General features: G+C 39.9%; 1 protein-coding gene across 5 annotated transcripts in view; it reads right to left on the bottom strand.

Moving 5' to 3' along the window:
* NFIA (nuclear factor I A) overlaps positions 1-24,980 on the bottom strand; it is a 369,211-nt gene that overhangs the window by 44,431 nt on the left and 299,800 nt on the right. For 4 of the 5 annotated variants that reach the window (XM_044238349.1, XM_044238345.1, XM_044238347.1 and 1 more), the window contains 2 exons: positions 14,280-14,458; positions 11,734-11,899 (listed from right to left, as the gene is read on the bottom strand). In XM_044238349.1, coding sequence (XP_044094284.1) covers positions 11,734-11,899; positions 14,280-14,458 — 345 coding nt within the window. The remainder of the gene's footprint in view (positions 1-11,733; positions 11,900-14,279; positions 14,459-24,980) is intronic. The other variant, XM_044238346.1, reaches the window with a different exon arrangement.

Here is a 24,980-nt window from a genome sequence, read left to right as displayed (position 1 = left end):
CAGTCATTAGGCACATTTTTTTTTTAAGGCACATTTTCAAATAATAATGACATCACAGACATGCTGCTAGTGGGAGATAAAATTAATAAAATCAATTTATAAAACTGTATATATACACATAGACACATATGCACACATCATGATCAATTTTGTTTAAAATATGCATAGAAAATGACTGGAAAATAGGCACATAAAATGATTACCTCTGAAGAATGGCATTATGAATGATTTTTAAATACATTCCAGTAATTTTTAATCTTAAAAAAACATAAACAGAACCTGAAAACCCCCAAGTCATATTTTTGTTTTTACAGCACTGCAAGGTAATCAGTAGAAAATGAATTTTAGAACCAGGAAACCCTGGATTGAATCCATTTGATTGTAATCCTACTTGAAATGTGATCTTGGCAAGCCAACTAACATCTCTGAGCTTCTATATATAAAAAGTCCACCATAATAAATATTATGTAGTTGAATATGCATAGCCCTTTAAGGCTTCATCCCTCAGTGAATGTCTATGATTACACTCTCTACCAGAGCAGTCCAGAAAGTAAGCCCTAAGAGAGGCTTAGCCAACAAGATGGGAAATTCCCCCAAATTCCATTATATGTTATATTTAAACAATTGAAGAAAAATGCCAAAATCATCCAATCAGGGACTATTGATTGCAATATCTGATTGAGAGCATTATACTCCAAGACATCTGCCTTCCAACACTTACAAAAAATAAAAACTTAAACCTCTCCAGCGTTAATGTTGTGATCAGACTCATGTAAGTAATGTGTAAATTGGTGCAACCTTTCTGAAAAGCAGTTTGGTAATATGTATCAGAATGAATATTTTGGTTGGTACTAGTAATTCTGATTCTAGGAATCCAGCCTAATGAAATTATTTAAGCTGGGAACAAAATGTATTTTCAAAAATATGCTGGAGTATATTTCACAGATTGGGGCAAAGTTAATATCCAATAGAGGAATAGGTACAAATTGTTTAAAATCACATTTCCCAATTTTTTATGAAATGGGAAAAGTTATAAAATACTAATTAAGAAAATGGCATGCAAAATATTATTTTCAGCATGGTCACAATCATCTTATATGTGTCTGTGTACATATATACATGAATATACACATCAACATGTACTAAGGGAAAAATAGGCCAAAATGTTAATAGTAATTAATTATAGGAGCACATAATTTCATTTTTTATACTCTATATTTTCCAAGTTTACTACACTGTCATATATTACTTTTATGAAGAAAATCTTAAAACTCACTGGTTATTTCTGTCATCTTGAAAAAGTAACAAACAGAGGCAAAAACAAGACTCAAATGGGTTAGGAAACCTAAATGAGTGGAATCATCTATTGTCTGTTCTTTTCTGTTCCTCCTTTATAATGTCCATCTCTTACTGTGCTCTTGTTCCTCTGCTTTTCATCCAATGCAAGGTATGCAAACATATGTTATTCTTGGAATAATGTAAAAGTTCTTTATGGAGTGTCTTGGGATTTTCAGAGGATAAGTGTATGCACAAAATCCTATCTCTAAACGCGGGATGTGTCTTGGTAGAGTACAAAGCACAGGAGTCCAACAGACCTGAGTTTGAAGCCTGACTCAGTTTCAGTGTTCTATTTTTTAAAAGAGGGCTGACAATTCTAATTTTGTAGATGTATAATCATAATCAGATGAAATTAAGGTAATGCATATGAACATACCTATCAAAGTGACTGAGTTTCAATAATCCTTTTTCTTTTTCCCTTGCAAATGTAAACATAACAAAATTGGATTATATGCAGAGTAGTAATACTCTGCAAAAAGCATTTGTGAAAAATTATGATTTAAGACATATGTATTCAGTGGGTTCCTAAAGCAGAAATTGGGACCAAATACTGGCTGTGGAGAATGAAAATGCTAACCTTACACTAAGCTCCATGCTGTCTGTGAGGGAAAAAGAATATTATTCCTTACCAGAAAGATCACACATTTTCTGCTATGATATCCAAAATTTGGGTTAGTATAGCCAAAATCTAGATGCATAAAAACTGCCAAGAATTTTATGGGGACCCCCTCCAACCACAAATGAATTTTGGTCACTGTAGTAATTGAAGCTATATAAAGAAGAATTTTTAGATAATTACACACATATTTTTGAAAATAATTACATTTGTTATAAAAGGAGACTTAAAACTCTGTATTATTTTTCATTTTCAGTGGATAAGGTACCAAAGGGAGATTCTATGACAGACCAGTTTCTATCTTTCAACACACAAGCAAATGTGTATGTACATCCCCCAACTCTATGGTAGTGGTTTGTTTGTTTTTTAAAGATTTTATTTATTTGACAGATAGATCACAAGTAGGCAGAGAGGCAGGCAGAGAGGCAAGCAGAGAGAAAGGGGGAAGCAGGCTCCCTGCTGAGCAGAGAGCCCGATGAGGGGCTCTATTCCAGGACCCTGAGATCATGACCTGAGCTGAAGGCAGAGGCTTAACCCACTGAGCCACCCAGGAGCCCTTTTTTTTTTTTTTTTAAGATTTTATTTACTTATTTGACAGAGATCACAAGTGGGCAGAGAGACGGGCAGAGAGAGAGAGGAGGAAGCAGGCTCCCTGCTGAGCAGAGAGCCCCATGAGGAGCTCAATCCCAGGACCCTGAGATCATGACCTGAGCGGAATGCAGAGGCTTAACCCACGGAGCCACCCAGGCGCCTCTATGGTTGATAGTGTTCCATACACACTCCTAGGACTCTCCTTTGCTGACTTAACATAACTTGTATAGACTTGTCTCTATTTTTAAGGGGTACCTAATGTATATACTCTTGTTACATATTTAGGTTATTACTAATCTTTTATTATAATCGATGAATACTTGATAAGCATCTGTGTTTACACTTCCAACTATATTTATTACTTACATCTAAAATTTATATACATAAAGATATATAATATTCATATATATTTTTATATACTTGAAAAATTAAACTGTCTTCTAAGAGGTTGGACCAATTCACAGTCCTCTAACAGTGCAGATGAGTATGTCTTCCACACACTTGCCAAGAGTATGTGAAGTATTCTCTGATTTTTGCTGATCTGGTATGTAAAAATACCATGCTAGTCTTAATCTGTATTGTTTTTATGCTACATAAACAAGACATCTTTCAAATGTTCTCTATTTCTCTTTGTTTATGACCCTTTTCTGTCTTTTTATTGGTCTTTATATATTAGATAATTTAACCCCATGTTACATGTGTGACAAATATTTTTCCCACTTTCATTTTTTTTTTTTTACTTTATGATGGTTTTTTTTTTCATGCATAAATTTTTGATACTCTTCGAGTAGAATTGGTCAGTCTTTCCTTTCATGGTGTCTGAGTTTGTGTGTGTGTGTTATTTAGAAAAATCTTCCTCAGTCCAATATTATTTTAAAAAGTTATCCTATATTTTTATGTGGTATTTAAAGCTTCACCTTTGTATGTTTTTTTTTCCCCCCCTCCAGCTGGAATTTATTTTGGTGTAAGGAGTCTTCTTTTTTTCTGGACAGTTACACAGTTGTTCCAATAGACTTCACTGAATAATCCCTTCCCCTCCTCTAATACGAAATGCCACTCTTATCACATATTAAAATATTGCATGTATATAGGTCTCTTTCTAATTCAGAAGAGTATAAAACATTGAAATAGAATGGAGACAGCAGCAGAGGTGGTAGAGAAATTAAAACCAATGTGGAAAAAAACAAAAACAAGAACAACAAAAAATGATAGTAGTGTGGAAACAGATCAGCATAAAATGAGTTCTCAGGCACTAAGTGACATCAGACACTAACTTAAGACTGAGAAAGAACAAGAAGGGAGTTCTTTGGAATTGTTTTCCATCCTACCTGTGGAATTGGTTGCAAGGGAGGCAAACCATACAAGACTCTTAACTACAGGGGACAAACAGAGGGTTGCTGGAGGGGAGGCGGGGGTACCAGGTTGATGGACATTAAGGAGGGTACTTGATGGAATGAGCACTGGGTGTTATATCCAGCTGATGAATCACTAAATTCTACCCCTGAAACTAATACTACACTGTATGTTAACTAAATTGAATTTAAATAAAAAAATTTAAAAATCTATGATGTTATAAAAACTCAAAGAAGTGTACAGCAAAGAATGATTTTATTGTAATTTTAATGTAATTTTTAAAATGTAAAGAAAAAGAATAATGCAATAGTTCGGACATCAGTAATGAAAAAGTGTTTTGTGAAAGGAAGCCACTAACTTCTTTCTTTTCCCATTCTCTCTTGTAGTTATCCACTGCTTCTTCTCTGAAAGAGGAAACATAGTCCTTACGTCATCTAAAAATTGTGAAAAGTGACATATCATTCACTGGCTTGCTCTAAATCCAATTACTGATTCAACAATGTGTTATACATTTTAAGGAAAAGTGTTGGTGAAAGGGAGATGTGTCATTATTAGGATGATAACTCGGAAAATAATTCTTTGAAGCATTCATCAACAGTCCAAGTTCTCAGGAGTCTTGGCGAATAAAGGAAGTCTGCCTTTATCAACATTTCCTATTTTTTGCCTTTTTTGCTGTTTTTGTTTAATCTCCCTCCAAATCTTCTGTTCTCTTCCTTTCCCTGACAACCAGAGTTACTCTCAGCAACAGAAACCAATTCATACTAAGGTACAGATGACCCACTAACATCTTCTTCTGTATTTCTTGCATAGGGTTTTCACAGCAAAAACACGGAACCTTTGGGCTAATGCAAAGCTAGCCATAGGACGCGATGGCTAAGTGTATGAAATACAGGTTCAAGGTGGCTGGGTGTGAATCATGGTGCCATTACATGTGGCTGAGAAGCCTTGGAAATTAACTTAATTGGGTGACAAAGGTACTTGCTTCATAGGATTACTGGGAAAATTAAAACAAGATAATATATAGAAAAATACTTCTGAAGTGCCTGGTACATAAATAAAAGCTCAGTGCTTTGTTATGCTATTATTAATTTCAGATAAGCAGACAGTTGTGGCTTCCCAGCAACCAGAAATCGTGTCCGATTGCTCTGTAATTTGTATGAGGTAGGTATGGGGTAGTAGAAAGAGCATGGGAAGGCCTGCATTTGAGTCCCTACCAGGCTTCTATGGCAGTATTATCTTGGGAAAATCATCTGCACTTTCTAATGTCAGTTTCCTTGTCTATAAAATCCTGACCACACAGGACTCCTAGGAAGACAGAACAAGATAATGTATTCATGTAAAGAGTTTTGCTAACTGAAAAGCACTGAACATACGTTAATTATTATACTACAAAATTTCCATCCTGGTCATAGATTATTGCTATTTTCTTGGTTAACAGGTTCATATTCATTCATACAATGAATGTATGTAAGATTCATGGGAGATGTAAAAATAAATAATAAAGGAAACTTGTTATTGCGTGCTTCTACTTTAATACAGTTCTAGTTTTAAAAAATCAAAATTTCATGGCTAAGAAGGCATGGAGAAAAATGTTTATAAGCCTTTTATGCATTCTTAAATTAAGTTTTTATGTTCTTAATTAATTAAAAAAAGAAAATACACTTGTTTTATCTTCCATCATAATCCCAAAGCATTCTTTCTCTCCATTATAATTCTAGGCTAGGATGCCAATCTGTAATTTCTTTTCTGGAAAAGTCCATATTTATACTGTGATCTTGGTACTAACCTGTTATAAGAATTGGATGTTACAGTACAATTAAGAAAAACAATAGTGCATTTTGAATCCTCACACCACAAATAGGCCCAAACATAATGAGATATTTCTCCTATTCTTCAGCTGTTGTTCTTAGGACACCAAGGAATAACCACTCAGTGTATTACATGTTTGAAAAGGAGTCCCTCCCCAATTAATGCATGATGCACATAGAAAAAATCAGCAAGTTGCAAAGAGCTTTCATAGGTAGGATGCTGTCATAATTAGTATCACTGGTAAGATACCTAATGGGCATGTCAAACATAATTTGGTCAAACCAAACTCTGGGCCCTGCCCCTTGCCCAGAATGGCTCTTTCTGGAATCTTCCCATCTCAGTTCATGGGAGCTCCATTCTCCCAGTTGGGCAGGTCAAAAACCTGGGAATCATTGATGTCTCACTCTCTTTTCTCAACCCATATCTAATGCATCAGCAAATCCCATCAGCTCTCCCTTTCAAATAATTCTCATCACTGGCACTGCCCCATGTTGGTGTCTGGATCCCTCCAACGGGCGTGTCACCTCCCTCCCTGCTCTAGCCTTCTCCGTTGGACCTCCTGGTCCCTAACTTACTAATTTACTTCAACATGGATGACTATTTGTCCACAGGGAAGGGGACTGTGCCCTTTTGCATTCCTTCTACCTGAAATAGCAGCTAGCAGGTAGAAGACACTCATTATATTATTGATTTTAAGGGGAAAAAAAACCCAGCCTCTTAACTGGTCTCTCTGCTTTAATTCTTGCCCCTAGCAATCTGTTTTCAGCAAAGCCTTCAAAGTGTTTCTGTTCAAAACTAGGGAGTTATCACTTCTCTGCTAGCTGGTCTCACTCAGAGCAAATGCCCAAGTCCTTACAGTGGCCTGTTGAGAGCCTACGTAGATAACGTACTACTCCTCACTCCCAGCTCCCAGATTCTGCCCACCTTACCTCCAGCCTCATCTCCTCCTTTTGCCTACACATTCTGTTCTCACCACCCTGGCCAGGCATGCTGGCTGTTCCTTCTGCTTGGAAAGCACTTCCCCTACAGTCTCAGGAAGAGACTCACCTTCCCACTTCCATCAGGTCTTTGTTCAAATTTCCTCTTCTCAGACAGGACTTCTCTGGCCACCCTAGGGACAGTCACACCCCACCTCCAGGATCCGCTTACATGTCACCATCTTACATCATCTCTGTCTTTCACACTCACTGTTTTGTGGGTTGATTTTCTTCCTTCTCTACAACATGAGCTCCATGAGATCAGGGAATTATTGAAACCTCTTTCATTTCTTGCTGCATCCTAGCACCCAGAACATGACTTGGCATATAGTTCATGGTCAATTAGTATCTACTGAATGAATGAAAGAAGTGATAATCTCTCAGTGGGTATCTAAACTTACAAAGGCATTAGTCAGTGGGAACAGGATACATCCATTGTGAATTACTCTTACAGGTTATCTCTATTTATCACCATATCCTAAACAGACCTGGCATAGTAGTGTATCAATCTCTCTCCAAACAAATCACAGTCTAAAAGTACTTAACAGAGAGAGAACTGCTAACTCCACCCACCTCCTGTTGTTGTTGTTGTTGTTTTATGGCACTAGTACGGATTTTTCCCATTAAAATGTATTTATTTCACAGGCAAACTCTTTCCCAAATCTGCCTTACCCATGTTTTTCTGGCCACAGCTGCAAAGTGGGGTATTTGGTGCCAAAGGCAACTGATTAGGTTAAAAATACATCCTCTGCTGTAGGCTGGCATCCATTTGTATTTCATTATAAGATGGTATTAAAAATTACGCCTTGGACTCTTAACTGTCTACAGCATAGTGCATCTGTCACCCCAGTTTGTCCTGACAATCTGCCCGAGAGAGTGGGTATAGCAGTCAGTGGTGGTCCCGTTAACAGATAAGGGTATTTGAGGCCCAGAAATGTCGGTTATAGAGAAGACCCTTGGCAGGATTTCCTACTTTTATTTTTTAAAATCTTATTTTACTGCCAGTCATCTCAAATCCAAAATAGAAAAGGCTGTCCTAGGTTCCACAATTAGTGTTTTTGAAAAAAAAAAAAGGCCTCAATTTCCGCCTTACCATGGGGATGCTGTACATCGGTACTTAATACCTGATACTTCTTGCTAAAGTTGAGCTCTAATAAACTGTCAAAGATAAACAGGACCCAACCCCCCTGTGGTTTTAATTTCTAAGAAAGCACATAAATTATGAAACTGTATTTTTTGCCCTAAATTTTTATTCAGCGGTAATCTAATTTTAGACATCCCCTTCCCCCTCTAGGCTGGTTTCTGGAGAAAAGTTCTACCTTCTTTCTCAGATTTAAAATGCCAGAATATTATCCCTACTAAACAGCATAGAAGTCGCCATCTCCAAAATCATCTTTAGCTGAGTTTCCAGGCCTGGACCAAACTCCCTTCCAAGTGCTCTTGTAGAACCCATGCCTGTGTCCCAGTGTTGCCTCCTATGAGTTACTCATTTCCCAGCTCTGTCTCCCCCCACAGATCCCACATTTCTGATGAACAGGGATTAATCACCTCTGTATCCCAAGCAGCTAACACAGTCCTTGGCACATCACGGGTGCTCACTATATGAGAGCTGAATATGCAAACGGAAGAAGGTAGTCATCAAGATGAATGGGAAGAGAGGGGGAGGCGATTTCAGTCTATTTGTACCCTTCCACATCCTCTTGTCCCTTTCCCATGCTCACTTTCTATTCTTTAGACTGCAGAGTTTGGAAGTAGAAACCAGTGGTGACTTGTCCTATTCTTGCCATACAGCCATCTGGACCTCCATGCTATGGTCTCTAAACAGGAGAGTAGACCCCACCCCTGGGAAGGCCTGTGGTGGGGCGGTCCAGCACTGCCAGTGACTGGAGATGTGACTGTGTAATTTGGGGATTCAGCATTAGGAAGCAAATTTGTCTACAGTTATAAACTAAATTCTCTGATAACAGAAGTGATCATCTGGTCTTCCAACCTTGAGTTTTGCTTTTATTTTATTTATTAACTGGTTCAGAAATCAGGGCATGGAAGAGGATTTTGTGTTGGGGGGAGGCGTGGAAGGGAGGGTTTTTAAATCTCTTCCCAGTGTGGACCAGTGGGCTTTGAGATTTTTAATATGAACGGCTTTTCCTACGCTATAACTTATGGGTCCCCCAGCCTACCACTCTTATTAATAAAGGAAAAGACAATAAGGCAAGATATTGCTGTGAAATGACACATTATTGTGATTTCAGCAAACTCCAAAAAGCCCAGAAACAAGGGTTAGACTTTATGATGATAAAAGTATTTCTATGCCACAGCAGAACATTTTGTTTTGCCCTACATTCCTAGAATCATATGGTTCAAAAGTAAGTATCAGGGGTGTCTGGGTGGCTCAGTCGGTTAAGCATCTGCCTTCCGCTCAGGTCATAATCCCTGAGTCCTGTTTCCAGCCCTGTGCCCCTGCTTCCTGCTCAGCAGGGAGTCTGCTTCTCCCTCTGCTCCCCACGTGCTTGTGCTAGCTCACATGTGCTCCTTGCTCTCTCAAATAAATAAATAAAATCTTAAAAAAAAAAAAAAGGTAAGTATCAAATTACCTTATCAAACTTTTGGGCCTCTCTCTCCTGATATTCTCCTTCTCCCCAAAATCTTCAAACCTGTTCTAATGGACATGCAACCACATCAACTGGATCTGCCAGGACCCCTTCCAGACTTCTTCCCATAATGCTGAAGGAATGCTTGAGTCTGGTCATGACAGATGACAGACACCTTCTCATACAAGGCACTTGATTCAATCTAAGGCATGGAATCCAGATGTAGGGACCCAAAGCCAACAATATTATTTAGAGGCTGAGTCGCTCTCTGTGTCCTACAGACCTATTTCATCGTTACCCAAGCCTGGGGACCCTACTAGGCCAGAGTTTTGGCAGATAATAAGATGTTCCAATTTATTTGGTGGTGGTGCTTATCATGGCTGATTTCATACAACCCTGCCAGGCAGGGATCATCACTCACATTCTACGGATGAGGACACTGATCGGAAGAGAAGCACAGCTAGTGATGGGAAAGGTGGGGATCTGGGTCCTTATATTTCAGTCTTCCATAACTGCACACGGTATCCCTAGTCTTAAATGGTGCCTGAGGGGCCCCATCCCTTACTGGAAAATGCACTCCAGATGCAGGAGACAGTGGTAGTGGAGGGCAATGTGTAAACAGGATAGCTAAAGTATTACCACAAGGCTTTGAAAGAACTGTGTCATTGTCCTGCACAGATAGGCAGACGATGAACAGAAGAGTGGGACATGGAGGTAATTAGGTGGCTACCAAACTGTAGGCCGGTATTCCCCAGTGGCCAGATTTAAATAGAGTTTGGGGACAGTGATTTCTCTAACTTGCTGGAAGATATTACATTAAAGCACAATAAGCAGGATGCACCTATGAGCCTCTGTTTCTCAGAAGCTTCTTTTTCAAGCTGAGCTTCTAAGATCCACAGACCAGGCCTTCTTTGTTTCCTAAGTCGCTAGATGTTCGGTTTTCTCCTTTGTTGGAAAGGGCTGAACCACCTCTTATCAAGAGAAGTGGATTCCCATAAAACTGCCCCTGGACCCTCAATCTTTTTGTTGTGATACCAGAATCCAAGCACAATGCCACTCACTTCCATATGTGTTATCCAAATGAGTAAATACTAGATAACCCAAAGCTCACCCTCAAAGACATGTCCACGAGGAGCTCCATTTTGGAGTTTAGTGTCTCCAGAATTAAATCCAATGAACACAGTGTCAACAGAAGCTTATCTTTCCTCTTTGGCTCTCTACCTCTTACACCCAAAACCATCATGTCCCCTAAACTGAAAGTAAGGAACCTAAGAGGCCTAGAATCATCCTTCATTATAGTCAATGAAATGACTGTCCAATCTCAGAGCTTATGTCTGCAAAGCAACCCTCCTTGTGCTCTCGTCCATTCAACTTCTGTAATTGCTCTTCAAGTTCTTAACACTTCCTCCCTGGTCTACTCCAATCTTTTCTTCAGTACATTCCTTGCCTCCAGTCTCACTTTTGAAGAACTCCTTGGAGACCTGCTCTCGTTAGGATTACTGTCACATTTCCTACCCTTTCCTACACTTTGATCCTTCAGTAAAGCTTTAGGGAGGTGCTTATCACACCTTCTGTCAAGGTTAGGTCATCCATCCATCACTTCAAAACTCTGCCTCTGGCCATCACTCTTTTTGACATTGTTCCAGGTACTAATAAAAGTCAAATTTGTGTGTTTGAGCTATTTCTATTCCTTTGTCATCTCTGAAATATTGGGAACTATCCCTCTAATTCAGCAAGTCATCATTCCTATCATATAAAAAAGTTTGGAAATCTCATATTGTCTGATCCCATGTTCCCATACTATTTAGAGAAGAGCCAAGAATTCTTTTCTGTTTCCATCCAATTATACTTTCTACCTCCTCCCCACCCCCAGACCCCTCCCCCCTACCACACCTGGCCAAGCAAATTCCATGGCTACCAGCTCTGATCTTCTGCCAGACTCTTACTCTCGGTGGGCGGTGGGTGTTCAAGGTACGCACCTTTGAATTGTTACTTTGATTTAAACTTTTTTTTTTTTTTTTTTTTACCTATTTGATGTATAAAGTGAACAGCCTTTATAGCTCATCAAGTACATTTTTCTTGGATTGTAAGTTATGGCCGGGCTACACAAAAGGAACTTTTTGCTACTGGGAATTCATGCAAGTAGATGCCGTGTGATTATCAGGAGGAGAGCATTCAAAGCCACTCAAATAAGGTGCAAAATTTAATAAGTCACATCTTGAGTTTAGTCTTGGGCATGTAGCCACACCAAACACCCGGTCATTTCCACATGTGTTGTCACTGATACTACCCACTAGTGGGGTCCACTGTGATCTGGTCTTGGCTCTGCAGACTCAGGCTGTCACCATCCCTGGGGATCTGTCTATCGCTAGAGCCTATGCAGTTAGGGACCAGACTTAAAAGAGGATTCCAGTAAATAGAGCTTGAAAAGCGACCGGCGTCTCGGCTCATCCATACTTACTTGGTGAGGTTGGGGAGGCTGCACCTCCTTCTGTTGACGTGGTTGGAGGCTTTGTGTCTGGCACCGGCAGAGGCACAGGCCTGGCCATCGGTGGTGGCGGCGGCGGTGGCAACATTGGGGTGGGAAGGAATGGGTTGTGCACTTTGCCTTGGCTACTCCCATTGGGCTGTGAAGGCAGGAGCAAAAGAAAACACGCAGAGGGAAAAGAAACAGATATCAACAGTTAGCTGCTTCTGAAAACGAAAGACAATGCATTAGTCACCTCTTACGTAAAATTACCAAGTATTCTAGCTGCTTGAGTTCTTCCTTCAGAGTACAGAGATTAAAAAAACCGTTGGGTTGTTCCTGAGGCATTTCACAAAAGCATAGCGTTGGGCACACATGCTCAATGTATCCCAAACTTATCTCTCAATTACTTTGATAAGAGATCTCTTATCTCTCAGTTACTTTGACCTTCTATACACCCTGCTTCCCTAATACGACCTGCTAGCATTTGCCTGGAATGCTTCACTTCTGTATGAACTGCTACCTTCATCATCATTCTCACGATTAGTATTTATTTAATACACAAGTGTTTTGTTCGTTGTGGAATTATTCCATACTGTCTACTTACACAGATATAATGATGTTGCCCAAATACGCATTTGAAATTAAAAATAATATTTTATTTTCACTCCTCAAAGTTGATATTATATAACATTTAATAAATATGTTAAGTGAACATAAAAAATTTCTTTCACATATTGTATAACATCAGGCACAGAAACTTTAGAATTGAGCTGTCAAAATTCTGCTAGGGAAAAATATCACTTCTAATTTTGATTTAAATTATAGAAGCATATGCCATAACAGTCATATTTATTTGGCTGCCTGATGTTAGAACAACCAAATCACATCTCTTTGACAAAAGAAAGTTCCCCTCTGAAGAAAGCAATAAAATCCAGTTTATTTTCAAGTTTTTCAAAATAGTCCCACAAAGAGAGACCTGCCTTAAACCCTATAAAATTTTGATCAAAATGCAAAACCGGGAGTTTGACACTTATATAGGATAATGTCAGGACTATTTTAAAAAAAGTTAGAAACTTAAAAGTCAGATGCCTGATGCTGGTGATCACTTCAGATCTTTCATGGTCTCCCGTGTGGCCTTTCTGACTCTGGACTTTAGTGACACTCTACATGACCAATAATCACAGCTGGTATTTGGGCTGTCATCCCAAATCAAAATTCAGGTGAAGGAGAACCAGTTGTCCCAGGCTCTTAAGTGTAAGCCTAATAACTCTGCAGAGGCGGCCTCAGCCAGCCCCTCACTCACGTTCTCATGTGTGTATATATATACATATATATGTGTGTGTGTGTGTATATATATATATAAATATATATATATATTTAGTATTGTTCTTCAAAGACTATCTCGTCTGACAGTCAGAATGCTACTCTTTTTTGCCAGCAAACCTGCTCGCGTGTTATTCTGAGTAGGCTAAAAGTCCGTAAGTGAATGCTTTACAATAAGCCAAGCAAATGAATACACAAGCAAAAAGAAAAAAGGCCCCATATTGATTTGTTGTCTAGACAGAAATGTATCTGCTAACACATCACCAGACATTAGTCAAAGCTGCCGGTTCTGTCTCAGATATGCAGAATCAGGTATTTCTGCAAGGGAAGAAAAATCAGTGACAGGGCCGTGTGATATAATATTCTCAATTAGGCAGTAATAATGACAGCTGATCTGCAGCTTCAAGTGTAGCCCTTAGGAGAAAAGGAAGATCACATTTGGCTTTATGCTGGTCATTATTTTCTAGTCTTTATTATTATTAGTGGCCTTGGGACACCACTATCCAACTGTAAACACTTAGTTCAGCTTTGAAATAAAATTTGCCATTTTTAAAAATCACTTTTGCGTTTGGAATATCGTCTCAAGTTGTGATTATTTGGTTTACTAGAGAAAAGATGAAAACATTCATTTGACGCTGTTGAATGCTGTTTAGCTTTATACAAAGATAAGTGGGAGAGATAACTACTTGCAGAGATAACAAACCATAATAAACTGTGCTTCCAGCATCTTGAGTTCAAGTACTGGTCAACTTGATCTAAAGTGTTAGAAGACTATATTTTTAAAAAATATCAACTTAGTTGATCTGAAACATCTGTGCCCCCCTCGTCCCCCTGCCTCTCCCTACCACCCCAAACCATTATTTAAAATTATTTGGTCTTTCTATTTGGTTCACTGCGTGAGCCCGAGGGTTAGTGTACATGAGGTGGAATTATCAGCCCACAGACCTTAGAAGGTTATATGGTTCACCCTTGAGATGATTTATACCCATAAACTTGACAGTTGCGAACTTAACACAAACACTTTTTAAACCCTGGCCAATCACTCTTAGAGCAAGTTAACTTTCCCACAATCTAGAATAAATATGACATTTGTCTACAGTCCGTCAGCACAACATTAGAGCGCCCTGTCACATGGTCAGAAGGTCTCCCCTTGCTATTTTTACATTCGGGTACTATTTCTAAAGAAATCGGAAAAAATAAAGAGGTCTCCTTACATTGAGGAACCCCACCTGTCCAGCCTGCTGACCAGCATCAGGGCAGACAAGTTGGACAAACTCTTTCAGCGTCTCCTGAGGGTGATAGCGGATGGCTGGGTGAGAGAAGTAAGGCCCGGGCTGCTGGATAATGGGCGATGTCGGGAAATGAAGAGTCGACGGTGTTGCGTGCGGGCTTGCTGTAGGAAGAGAAAACGTCAGAGTCATGAAGAGAGAGTCCCCCCTTGCGACAGCGTCTACGCCCGATCCAACCTCCTCCTTCCTTTCCTTCCTGACCCAACTCACAGCACTGCTCACCTGGCTGAATTTAACATTGCCTAGGTCTGATGGATTTTCTTCCTTAAGGCTCTAAGACAAACATGGAGGTTAGATTAGCATAGGGTTTCAGGCTGTCTTTCCATTTTCAGGGGACATGAGTTATACAGGCATTAATAATCCTTGGTGAAGCTGAAGATTATTCATTACCTTAAGAGCCTTTTTAATGAAGCAAGCAATAAAAAATGTATTTGGTAGATTAGACCTGATTTAACTGACATTACATATGACAAATTCTAGTTTGCACGTATGGTTCCTCTTTCATGCTGAGCTAACCCATAGACAATAATTCATTGTTAAAGCTCTTATACCCCTTTCAAGGAAATTTCTAGGGACTCATACAGGATGAATTTTTTTTGAAGTATGTAGTAAATGATCACCTAATGAATCTGTGCAATTTGGATGCCTCGCTTTACATGGAAGGTTTACGCAACACCCCCTCCCATATTTTTTTTTTTTTTTGTCATTTCAAAGCCAAACTCAGAAATGCACAAATATTAGAGCAGGGGAACCCACAGGCTGAGTAGGCAGTGACCCTTGCTCAACTGTGAGCCTTCTGCCCATAAAAATTGATAAAAGAACTCAGACAACGATGACTCCTTTTTATTTGAGCCCTGCTAAATTTTATTTGTACAAGAAGATTACATTACATTAAAAAACTTATGTGAGCCGCTTGATAATGTCTCTGAGAGAACTTTTGCCCTTGAACTGGAAGGGTGATTGATGAAATCTGCTGGAGAAGGAGAGCAGCCTAGGGGAAGGGTTGGGGATACTCAAACCGAGGAACACCAAGGTAGCAGCTCTCACTTCTCACTGAGGGCCGGGGAAACAGCTCTCAAATAAAAGCAGATGAGAATATTTATCTTGCCTTACTCTTTGCAGTTAAGTCTTCAAACTCAGGGAATCCCTGCAAAGACCAAACAAAGGAATGGCCCAGTTTTTGGAGAGCAAGACTTTCCTAATACCAAAAGGGTCTTGTAGAGCAGACTAAGCAAGAGAAGCCACACTCCCTATCACACACCATAAGCGTGGCTGAGGACTATACAAATAATCCAGCCCCACTGACCACTGGGCATGGGTTCTTTGTTCCCTACTGGGATGGCTTTGGTTCTGGGGCACTTTCTGACTATTGAAATGGCTTGGACTTTCAGGTTCAGAATAGCATCTAGTTTTTAAAGAGTGAAAATGGGGGTTTGGAGTAGAAGCAATAGCCTAGTCCATGTCTTGCATCTGACGGGACGGGACCCCTTCATTCATAAAATGTTTAATCTATCCAATAAACACTTATGGGCTTCTACTCTGGTCAGGGGATACCACGGTGGGCCAACACAGACTAAATTTTTATCTTCAGTCATACAATTGAGGGCATCTTGAACACAGCCTATTGAAACCAGAATTCTCGTCCTCTTCCATCCTTTATACCTGTTCTCTTCCAATCTTTCCTGTCTTAGAAAATAGCTTTTCCATCTATATAATTATTCACTGTCATATCCCCAGAACACTGTTTGATAGTCAACAAATATTAGTTGAATGTTCAATCATTGATTGAATGCAAGAGTGGTACAGAAATCAAGAACCACACAAGACAACTTAAAACTTTGGTTTTGTTTTTTTTTTTCACCTGGCAAAAAGCCAGAGAGTTTAGGGATCTGTTATTTTCACTGAGTTAAACAACCCACAAGCGAAGAAGTTAAATGGCTCTGGTCATTTCTTACTTTGCAAGTGGTGCTTTAAGGAACCAAAGTTGTTTTGTTCATCTAATGTGGTATGGTTGTCTTTGCTGGTAGCAAGAACATTTGACCCGGCACCCTGCATTTGACCAAATAGTTTCTAGTCAGGGAGGGAATGTGGCATTTCCCAAACAAGGCTGGGAATGTACTTAAGCATAACAAAATACTACACTCCACTTGGGCAGCATGTCAAACACAAAGGTGGGAACTCCACTGTCAAGAGTCCCCAGCAAGCAGACCTTAATGATAAAGAGACAAGTGCTTCAGGTGCTCAATGGAAGGTGATAAATGATTGTTTGATTATGAAAAACTGTGGTGGCCAATAGAGAATGCAAGGGAACATATTCACTTGAGTAAAGATCAGGTGGATAAAAGTTAAAGTTGATAGAGGGAAGAATTCAACGGATCTTGGAATCTCTCCCTTTGACTGCTAATAAACAGCCTTTGTTACTAAACAGCTCTTTGTTACTAAAAGGATATCATTAGCAACTTAACTTTAGACCTTCGTTTCTTTATTATATTTTACTAAAACAATTCACCTTTTCCACCTTTTCCTTGTGGCAAAGAATTTAACACAAACCTAAGAACACATGGTACTATATGAAATTAATTCTGCAATGACTGACTTATAAGGACCAATTAATTCTTAATTAGTACCAGGAAATCATTTAGCCTGTAGTTTTAAATTAGGTAACCGTTGAGTCTGCATTTCCAAGGGTTATCCCTCACAACCCTTACTTTCTCATGTCTTGGACTTTCTGGTGTTCAGCCATTAGCTCATTGTGGAACTGGGTATATCAATCATTCAAGATCTTGAGCTTTAATTTCTTCAAACAGAAAATAGTTGTATTACAGACATTACACAGACATCTTAAAAATTATTAAATACATGCTATTTCTCTAGATAAACTGCTAGAATCACTCTTTTACTGGACGAGACCCATGTTCGTCCGTTCTCTAAAGCTCAGACTTCAGGAACAACTAAATTTGGATTTTCTTCTTTCCTAGTTCTTTCTTTTCTCTCTTTTAGCTTGACTTAGATGTTTTCATCGTGCCTACGTTTTTGCCGAAGTCGTCTCCAATCATTTTAGAAAGTTCCATTGGGGTCAAATCAGTCCATCACTCAATCTGTAAAATTCACTAAACGTACATTGAGATCTTCAGATCAGGGTCCCACAGAAGAGACACTACCACGTGGGAGAATTCTACCATTGCGAATCTGGCGTGGTGCTAATGCAATCCACAAAGAAGGGTCTCCGTCCAAATTTTTGACAGAGAAAAACATCTCTTATGGATGTGTGTGCTGTGAGTAGTTGACACAATAAAAAATTATAGCACATTATGTCAATGCATATTTAGCTCCTTTAAAATGTGCATTATTTACTTGAGAGTCAATAAAGGCTTTTCTCAAGTGGTTAGTTTATTGCGGTGCATCCATCTGTATCCATGTTGATGTTAATACAATTTTGTGTATTAAAAGGCACTACAAAATTGGCTGCTTCTGGGGTCTAATACTCTGAGTACCCTAGGCCAGGAGCAGCGGAGAGTGTCAGAAACACTCTGCTCTGGGTGGATCTCACTACCAGCTTAGACTTTAACCAGAGGCCAGACTTATTTAAAACAGCCGCTGGGCTTTTTCACAAACAATGCAAATGAGAAGGAAGGAAATTGGATCTGGTTTCTCTGGCTAGAATGGCACCGCCTACACCTTCTGAACAAAGTAGCCACAATTCAAGAAACAGGGAGCCAGAATTTCCCAAAGGGGGTAGAAGCTCAGTTATTTATTACAAAATGATCATATTACTGGATGCTTAAAAAGAAGAAAGCAGGTCAGGCAGGTTGGTTTACTTGTTTGTACTCTGCTCCTGTCCCTCGCCCCGCTTCTTTAAAAAGATTTTCTTGGTTTCAGTTTGAAAGAGAAAAAGCTAAAAATTCAACACAATATGTGTTTTTATTTTTAACTTAAAAATGCTTTCTCCCTTACAGCAGAATGAGGACTGGGGAAGGAGAAGGTCAAGGTCATTACTGTATTATTGTGTATTTGGGGAGACTTATTTGATCCAAGTGACTCTTGGTCTGAGTCCTCCGTAGGGAGGAGGACTTACAGACAAATATTCTAGCTCAAAAAAGATAGTATCTGGGAGCCATAGCCACATAGGTTCGGAAGCTCATACTTCATTCTTTTATAAATCTTGGGAAAGAAAAAGAGAGAGGAGAATAATCCTGCCTTATCATTTTTAGCAGTTTTGCCCAAACTCAACCTCCAAGAATTCTAATAGCCTTCCCGCATATTTCCTCAAACCAGAATTCATGGGTCGAAATATGTTCTAGTATTTAACCTGCGTATTGCTTTAATTGCTTTATTCCTTGTCCACGAACCATCACAGATTTCTCCCAGATTGGACAGAGACTTGGGTCCATTTCACGTGGCTTTCTGGCAATCCTAGAGTCTCTTGTCTGGGAAGCTCCAAAGAAAAGCCGTCAAGAGAGCAGCGCAAATAAAACCTAATCCCCTTCAGGTGCAGTGTGCTCTTAAGACAGCGTGACACACAGCCTTCTTCCCTCACAGGGGGAACCATCACTCCCAAGCCTTGGCTTTTGTAAAACTTCAGTCTTACATTCATCGACCCTAAGTCAGGGGCAACAAGTGAGAGTCCAAACTGTTTCTGTGTTAGTGCTGTTACCAGAAAAAGCCGCTTGTCCCTTCAGCGGTAAGATGTTCTTTAGACAAAAATAACCATTTCTGTAGAGCAATGGGTGGCATTAAGAACTCCTGACTACTCATATTTAGAAGTAAAGATTTTAATAAGGCAGAACTCTAAGAGGAGAAGTAAGTAGGGAAGAAAAAAAAAAAGAAAGAAAGAAAACCTGTACTAAGGGAAAAAAGCCTTCCACAAAAGCAAATGGAATTTGAATTATTTGGGTCGTCAACTACTATGTACTTGGCTTCTTCAGAAATTTAAAACCACCGTATATGACACCACTGTAGCTTACTTAAAGCTGAGAAATGTATCTTAATGGTCCATAGCTATAATTTATAAATCATACGTAAGTCAGACATGCCACTTACCAAAGTCCAGGAGTCTGGAGTTATGGGATTTTATTTTAACAGAGACACAAGGAAAGGGGAATTGGCAAAGGTTTTTCAACCTTGAGGAGGTGGAGCCTTCTCTAAATAACCAGACTTTGACTTGAGGCAAGCCAAGGTTTTCAAAACATATAGCACATATCTTCAACATTGCTGAGATGCACATCAAAGACCTAGATGTCATATGAGAGAACCATATCTGACATTGCATGACACCTGGTAAAGCACTTCGTATTTTTATTACTGCTAACTGAAGTAACTTTATGCTCCACTGCATTTCCAAGACAGTTGGTATATTCTATCCCATTTGAATTAAGGGGATCCTCAGGTTGGAGATCAAATTCCAATGTATCCTGGAAACACAGACAAAAAGGTGGAGGAGTGGGAGGGCAAGGTCTTTTATAGTTTTTATTTAGATCAATTTTATCTATTGAAAGACCCTTCCTGTGCTGGGGTCCTGTCTTAGAATCTAGACCCAGGGTTGGCATACATCTTTTGAAAGGGCCAGAGAGCAAAGAGTTTTCAGCTTTGCATGCAGTCTCTGCTGTGATTATTTGACTTTACTGCTATGGGACAGAAGTAGCCACAGATATCACACAAATAAACAAGTGTCGCCATATCCCAATAAAATTTTATTTTCAAAAATAGGCAGAGGACTGGATTTGACTTGTGCGCCATAGTTCGTGGGCCCCTGGCATAGACACACATAACTCCTGTTCACCCTCCAGACACTTGCCATGCTGTGCTCTTGAGCCTCTGGTGATCCCTGCTCTTTCCACTTCTTCCCTACCAAACCCCATCCTTGTCCCGGTCTGTTTTCTGCTGAAGACTCACCTTTTTGAAGCTTTCAAGGCAATCTGCTTGCCTTCTGTATTTCCACCAACTATCCATTGTCACTCTTTTTTTCTCTTTGATGGGAGTTTGTACTTTTGGACTACCTTCACCCACTCCTGGTCCCATCCCCCACTATAGCCCTTTGATTATCCCTCTTCACCATTATTTAACCTGCTTCATTCTGGGCTGGTTTCTCACACCTGTGTGTGTACAATTTTGAGTTAAACATACAAGTCCAAAAAAAGTAGAGATATAATATGAGGACTGTGGGCTTTAGAGTCCTACAGGTACAGATTTAAATTCTAGGTCTTTCTTACTTACCAGCTATGCTTTAAGTTTCTGAGCTTCTCTATGACTCAGTTTTGCTATCTGTACAGTGGGGCTAATAATACCTCAAGATTTTTCTTAGGATCCAGTGAGACAAAGTATGTAAGACACACGGTATAGTTCCTGACCATGTGGGTTAGTGATCCATAAATAGCTTCTTTTATTGGTAAAACTATCATAAGTAAGGATGGGGATGAAATAAATTGAAATTTGTTCCTATTTGCTAAGACCTGTTTGGATTACATAATACACAAGGGAAAAGGAATATTAAGTAAGAGTAAGAGGGGCCTACTGCTTATCTGTCACTTGGACAAATGGATACTAAATATTATTGAAAGAATAGATACTATCAGTATGGATATGACATAAGGGTCTTGAAAAAAAATCCCTTAAGTACCAAATGTAAAACAGCAACAGTAGCAACTACTTTGATCTAATGGTCATAGATACAATGACCTATAAAGACTGTTTTTGACTAAGTATACTTTGACCCCATATCTTTGCTTAAATCTCAAACTCTGACAATCCAGAAACTTAGAACTATGGGACTATCTCCCTCTAGACTCTATTTTTCACATAGATCTACAGTTTTTGAGTGTCCATACTGGCCTCCCCCTTAACCATGTGGACCCCTGCTACCCAGGCACACATCCAACCTAACCCAGAATCTAAGCATGTCTTCTTCTAGCCCCCTCAAACCCAGATACAATGGAAATTTCTATCATTCTATCTGTTTCTGGGAGTTCTTTATCGGAGATCTCATACTTGTTAATGCTAAAAAAAAAAAAGTTTTTAAAGACGATCTGGGGTACTTTAAAGAAAAAAATTTCTAATTATTATTAATTTTGGGGGGGGAAAATTTCTAACTAGATTAAAGGACCTTAGCTTTGTTTCTGCCACTACTTGGCTTATAAATACGGGCAACTTCTTTCTCTTCTAGTTTTCTCCTCTACAAACGTAGTTTGTACTCAAATGTTGATGCTCACCTAGCTTTGCATTCCAGTGGAACTCTGTCTCTGGGATTACAGTTACAAATACTCAGTAAAATTGATCCATAGTAGTAACACTGAAATCTAAAATACCTGAAACAAGGGGGCATGTACCCCTTAAAAGAAATTATTTTTAAAATGTTTCTGAGATACGAAGTTATTATTTCTGGACACAGTCTTTAAGACATCCTGGCTTTGGGAAGGCTCTGATTTTTAGAGTTTTAAAATCCCCGAGTGAGCCTGTTCAAGGTTCCCTGACACAGAGCTCCTGTCTTCGGATCCTGACAGGACCGCCGCTCTGAATATGCCACGCTTGCACACCACTTGCCTAGGCCGCCATGATGGCCGGTGTGAATTATGTTCAAGTACCACACAGCAGCAGTGATGATTGGAAATACAAAGAGGGACTGTTTAAGAAGCAAAGTGGACAAGAACCCCATTCCATGAAGAAAACCTGAGCTTCTATGTTACGGGCAAGCAATACTAAGAAATAAGAGATGAAGAATAAGAAACCTGGCAAAACGCTTGAGGGAAAACACAACCCCACAGACTGGGTGATCACAGAGGAAAACAGAAATAGGCAGGGAGTCCTCTCACAGCCTGCTGGAAGTGTACTGGAATTACAAACGCAGTCCTGCAAAAGAGAATTTCCAAAGTCAAGTCCGTGGAGATGCTCCAGCCTGTCAGAGAATTACTGGTAGTTTGTGAGCGTTTGCCGACATGCACAAAAAAAAAAAGGCAAAAAACCAAGCAAATAAACAACCACAAAACCCATGATAAACATAAAAGCACGGGCTGATTGGCAGCCATTCCCCCACCAAATCATCAGGTTTATGGTGCAGTGTAAGCCCCTATTTCTGAGAGACAGGATTACTGAGGCAGAGGTTATTTTCAAAGCACCCTTCTGAACTCCAAGTTATTTTCCTGAATACACCCCGTAGGATTGGAGCATTTATTCCTACTGTGGTAGATTTCACACAAGGGGAGGAAGAAAGAGAAGAATTAGTCCAGTGTCTGAAGCCAGGGGTTCAAGCTTTTATCCCAAGTTGGGTATCAGATAGCTCTGTGTGTCAGCCTCCTGGCTTCCTCTACTGCAAAATGGAAATCATATGTCACGTTTGGGTTTTAGAGCTCAACTCTTCTGTGCTTGAAATCATCAATCCCTATCCTAATCCATGCAAAGTCACTTAATATTTCTGAGTCCACATCTCCTTATCTATAAATTGGATAAAATAGCCCAGAAAAAAAATAAAGATTTTTCTCAGAATCAGAATTAATTCTACTTCCATGGCAGTGCTCGTTCTTTTAAAAAGTATGTGTTGAGAATCAGCTATGTGCTAGACATTATATTAGACTGTGGGTTATTTACTATTCCTAGACTTTTTTTTTTTAGGACAAATTAAGGTATGTGAAAAATAATCAGGATCATATAATGTAATGTGGCAGCATGAGGTAACTAGGAGTCAAAGGTTGACTGTTTTCATGGACCTGGAAGCCTATGCATGGGCTAACAGTCACTTTCTAGTACCTGATTTACCTGTGCTCTGCAAGTCCTAACTGCAGGAATCAGTCACTGCAGAAAGGGAGAAAGCTGAGCCCATTGCCCCAAGTTCAGGACAGCTTTGTTTTTATCTCCTGCAGTGTACAGCTAGTAGTTCTGTCTGTCCAGCAGTTCTTCACCATTCCCTCTGGAAACAGAGCTCTCATGGTTTTTGGGGGCACCTATCCTTCCCTCAGCCCCAGCCTAGGTAGTTAGAGTGGCCTCAACCCTATCCCTGGCTCGGCAGGTAGGTATGTAACCCAGGCCACATGAGTGAGAAACCCCTTTATCTTTTAAACATAAGGATTTAGAGACCCAAGCAAAGGACCCAGACCAGGACAATCAGAGCCATAAGCATCCAGTAGTAGAGCCCTACCCAGATCTACTGGGAAAAAGCTATTCTCTTTCACCCTTGGGGTTGTTACATTGGTGGAAATGAAGCCTGGAGCTGCCCACATCATTAATGCCACAGTCTGAGGGGATTCAGCCTAAGAATGAAGTTCACAGAGAAGAGAGCAGAGCTGAGGGAGAGAACAAGACATACAGATTTCTGAGGGTATCACCTGGATCCAGCTCTAACTGAAGCCATCCACCCTCAAACTTTCTAGTTATAAGCACCAGTCCATGATTTTCTTTTGGAGGAATAGAGGGATGGTGAAGGAATTTGGTTGGGTTTCTTTTACTCGTAAGAATATTTCACTTGAAAGAGTCTATAAGAACATATCTTCAAAGCATTCATGACCAGCTATGCAACAAGTTTGTAACTTTTACTGTAGTGTTCAGGAACTGGGAGATTTGGGAAGATTTGGAGATATCCCTCAGAGATGCCAAGGTTTTCTAAGTTTATATCGCATGCCAGTGGAAAGGACTGACACAAACTGACACACATAAATCCAACCCCCCACAAATACTTCAAATACTTGTGCTGGGTTATCCCTTTCTTGACTTCACTGTTCATTAATCTCATCATAGTGATAATGATTTATTTCCTATCTACCTGTTTGGCTAGACTGCAGGGGCAAGACTCATCTGGTTTGTTCATTAGGGCCTAGCACCATGCTTGGCAGATGGTAAATGCTCAATAATTACCTGCTGAATCAATTTTTATAAACAACAGACTCTTGTTAACCAAAGAGGTGCTTATCTTAATTTTAGCAAGACCATACCTGAATGAAGACAAAGCCAAGAGAAGTCTCTACCATGGCTGAAGGGCTATCTATCAGGGAAGGGAGCTATTTACTTGCCTCACTGAGCAGATGCCCCTGTTCTCCAACCAGGCAAGAGCAGTGAGATGGGGTAACCAGGCTGTCTCACTTCCCTGAGACCACATGTCCTGCTCTGGGCATCTGTGGCTCCTCCCAGAGAGGAGAAACACGCATTCCTTCCCGACCCACAGGAGCAGTTGGGAAGAGTAGGCGGGGGATGAGGATAGAGGAATGAAGGAAATGAGAACTCTCTCCCGAGAATCACATGCAAAGAAAGCACATGCAGGTATGAGGATAAAAGAAGTCATTGCAGAGGTAGGGAACATTTAGTCATTGTACTTATGACAGTTCCCAGCCCTTTCCATATGCCATTTCACTTCCTCTGCCTCTCATGTTTTAACGTTTTATACAGGTGGGAAAACAAAGGCAGGTAGAAGGTAAGTGAGTCGCGCAAGCATATGCAGAGCCCAAGTGGCTAGCCAGAACCCAAATTCTCTGCTGGCTGACCCTACAGCCCACACACTGTGCACGGTGCTCCATGGCTCCCCTCTGAATTCTTTCTCAGAGGTCAAACGGTTTACTTCCCCTCTGAAGTTTTTGTTCACAGGTCCCTTATTATTGTATCAGAACCTGGCAACTCTGAGGTTGTCCACGTTGTGTTTTGCACATCAGA

The sequence above is a fragment of the Neovison vison genome, chromosome 2 (assembly GCF_020171115.1).
Source record: "Neovison vison isolate M4711 chromosome 2, ASM_NN_V1, whole genome shotgun sequence".
NCBI classification, from domain to species: Eukaryota; Metazoa; Chordata; class Mammalia; order Carnivora; family Mustelidae; genus Neogale; species Neogale vison.
Note: the sequence above shows the minus strand (reverse complement) of the source record. Positions and strands in the feature narration are given on the sequence as shown.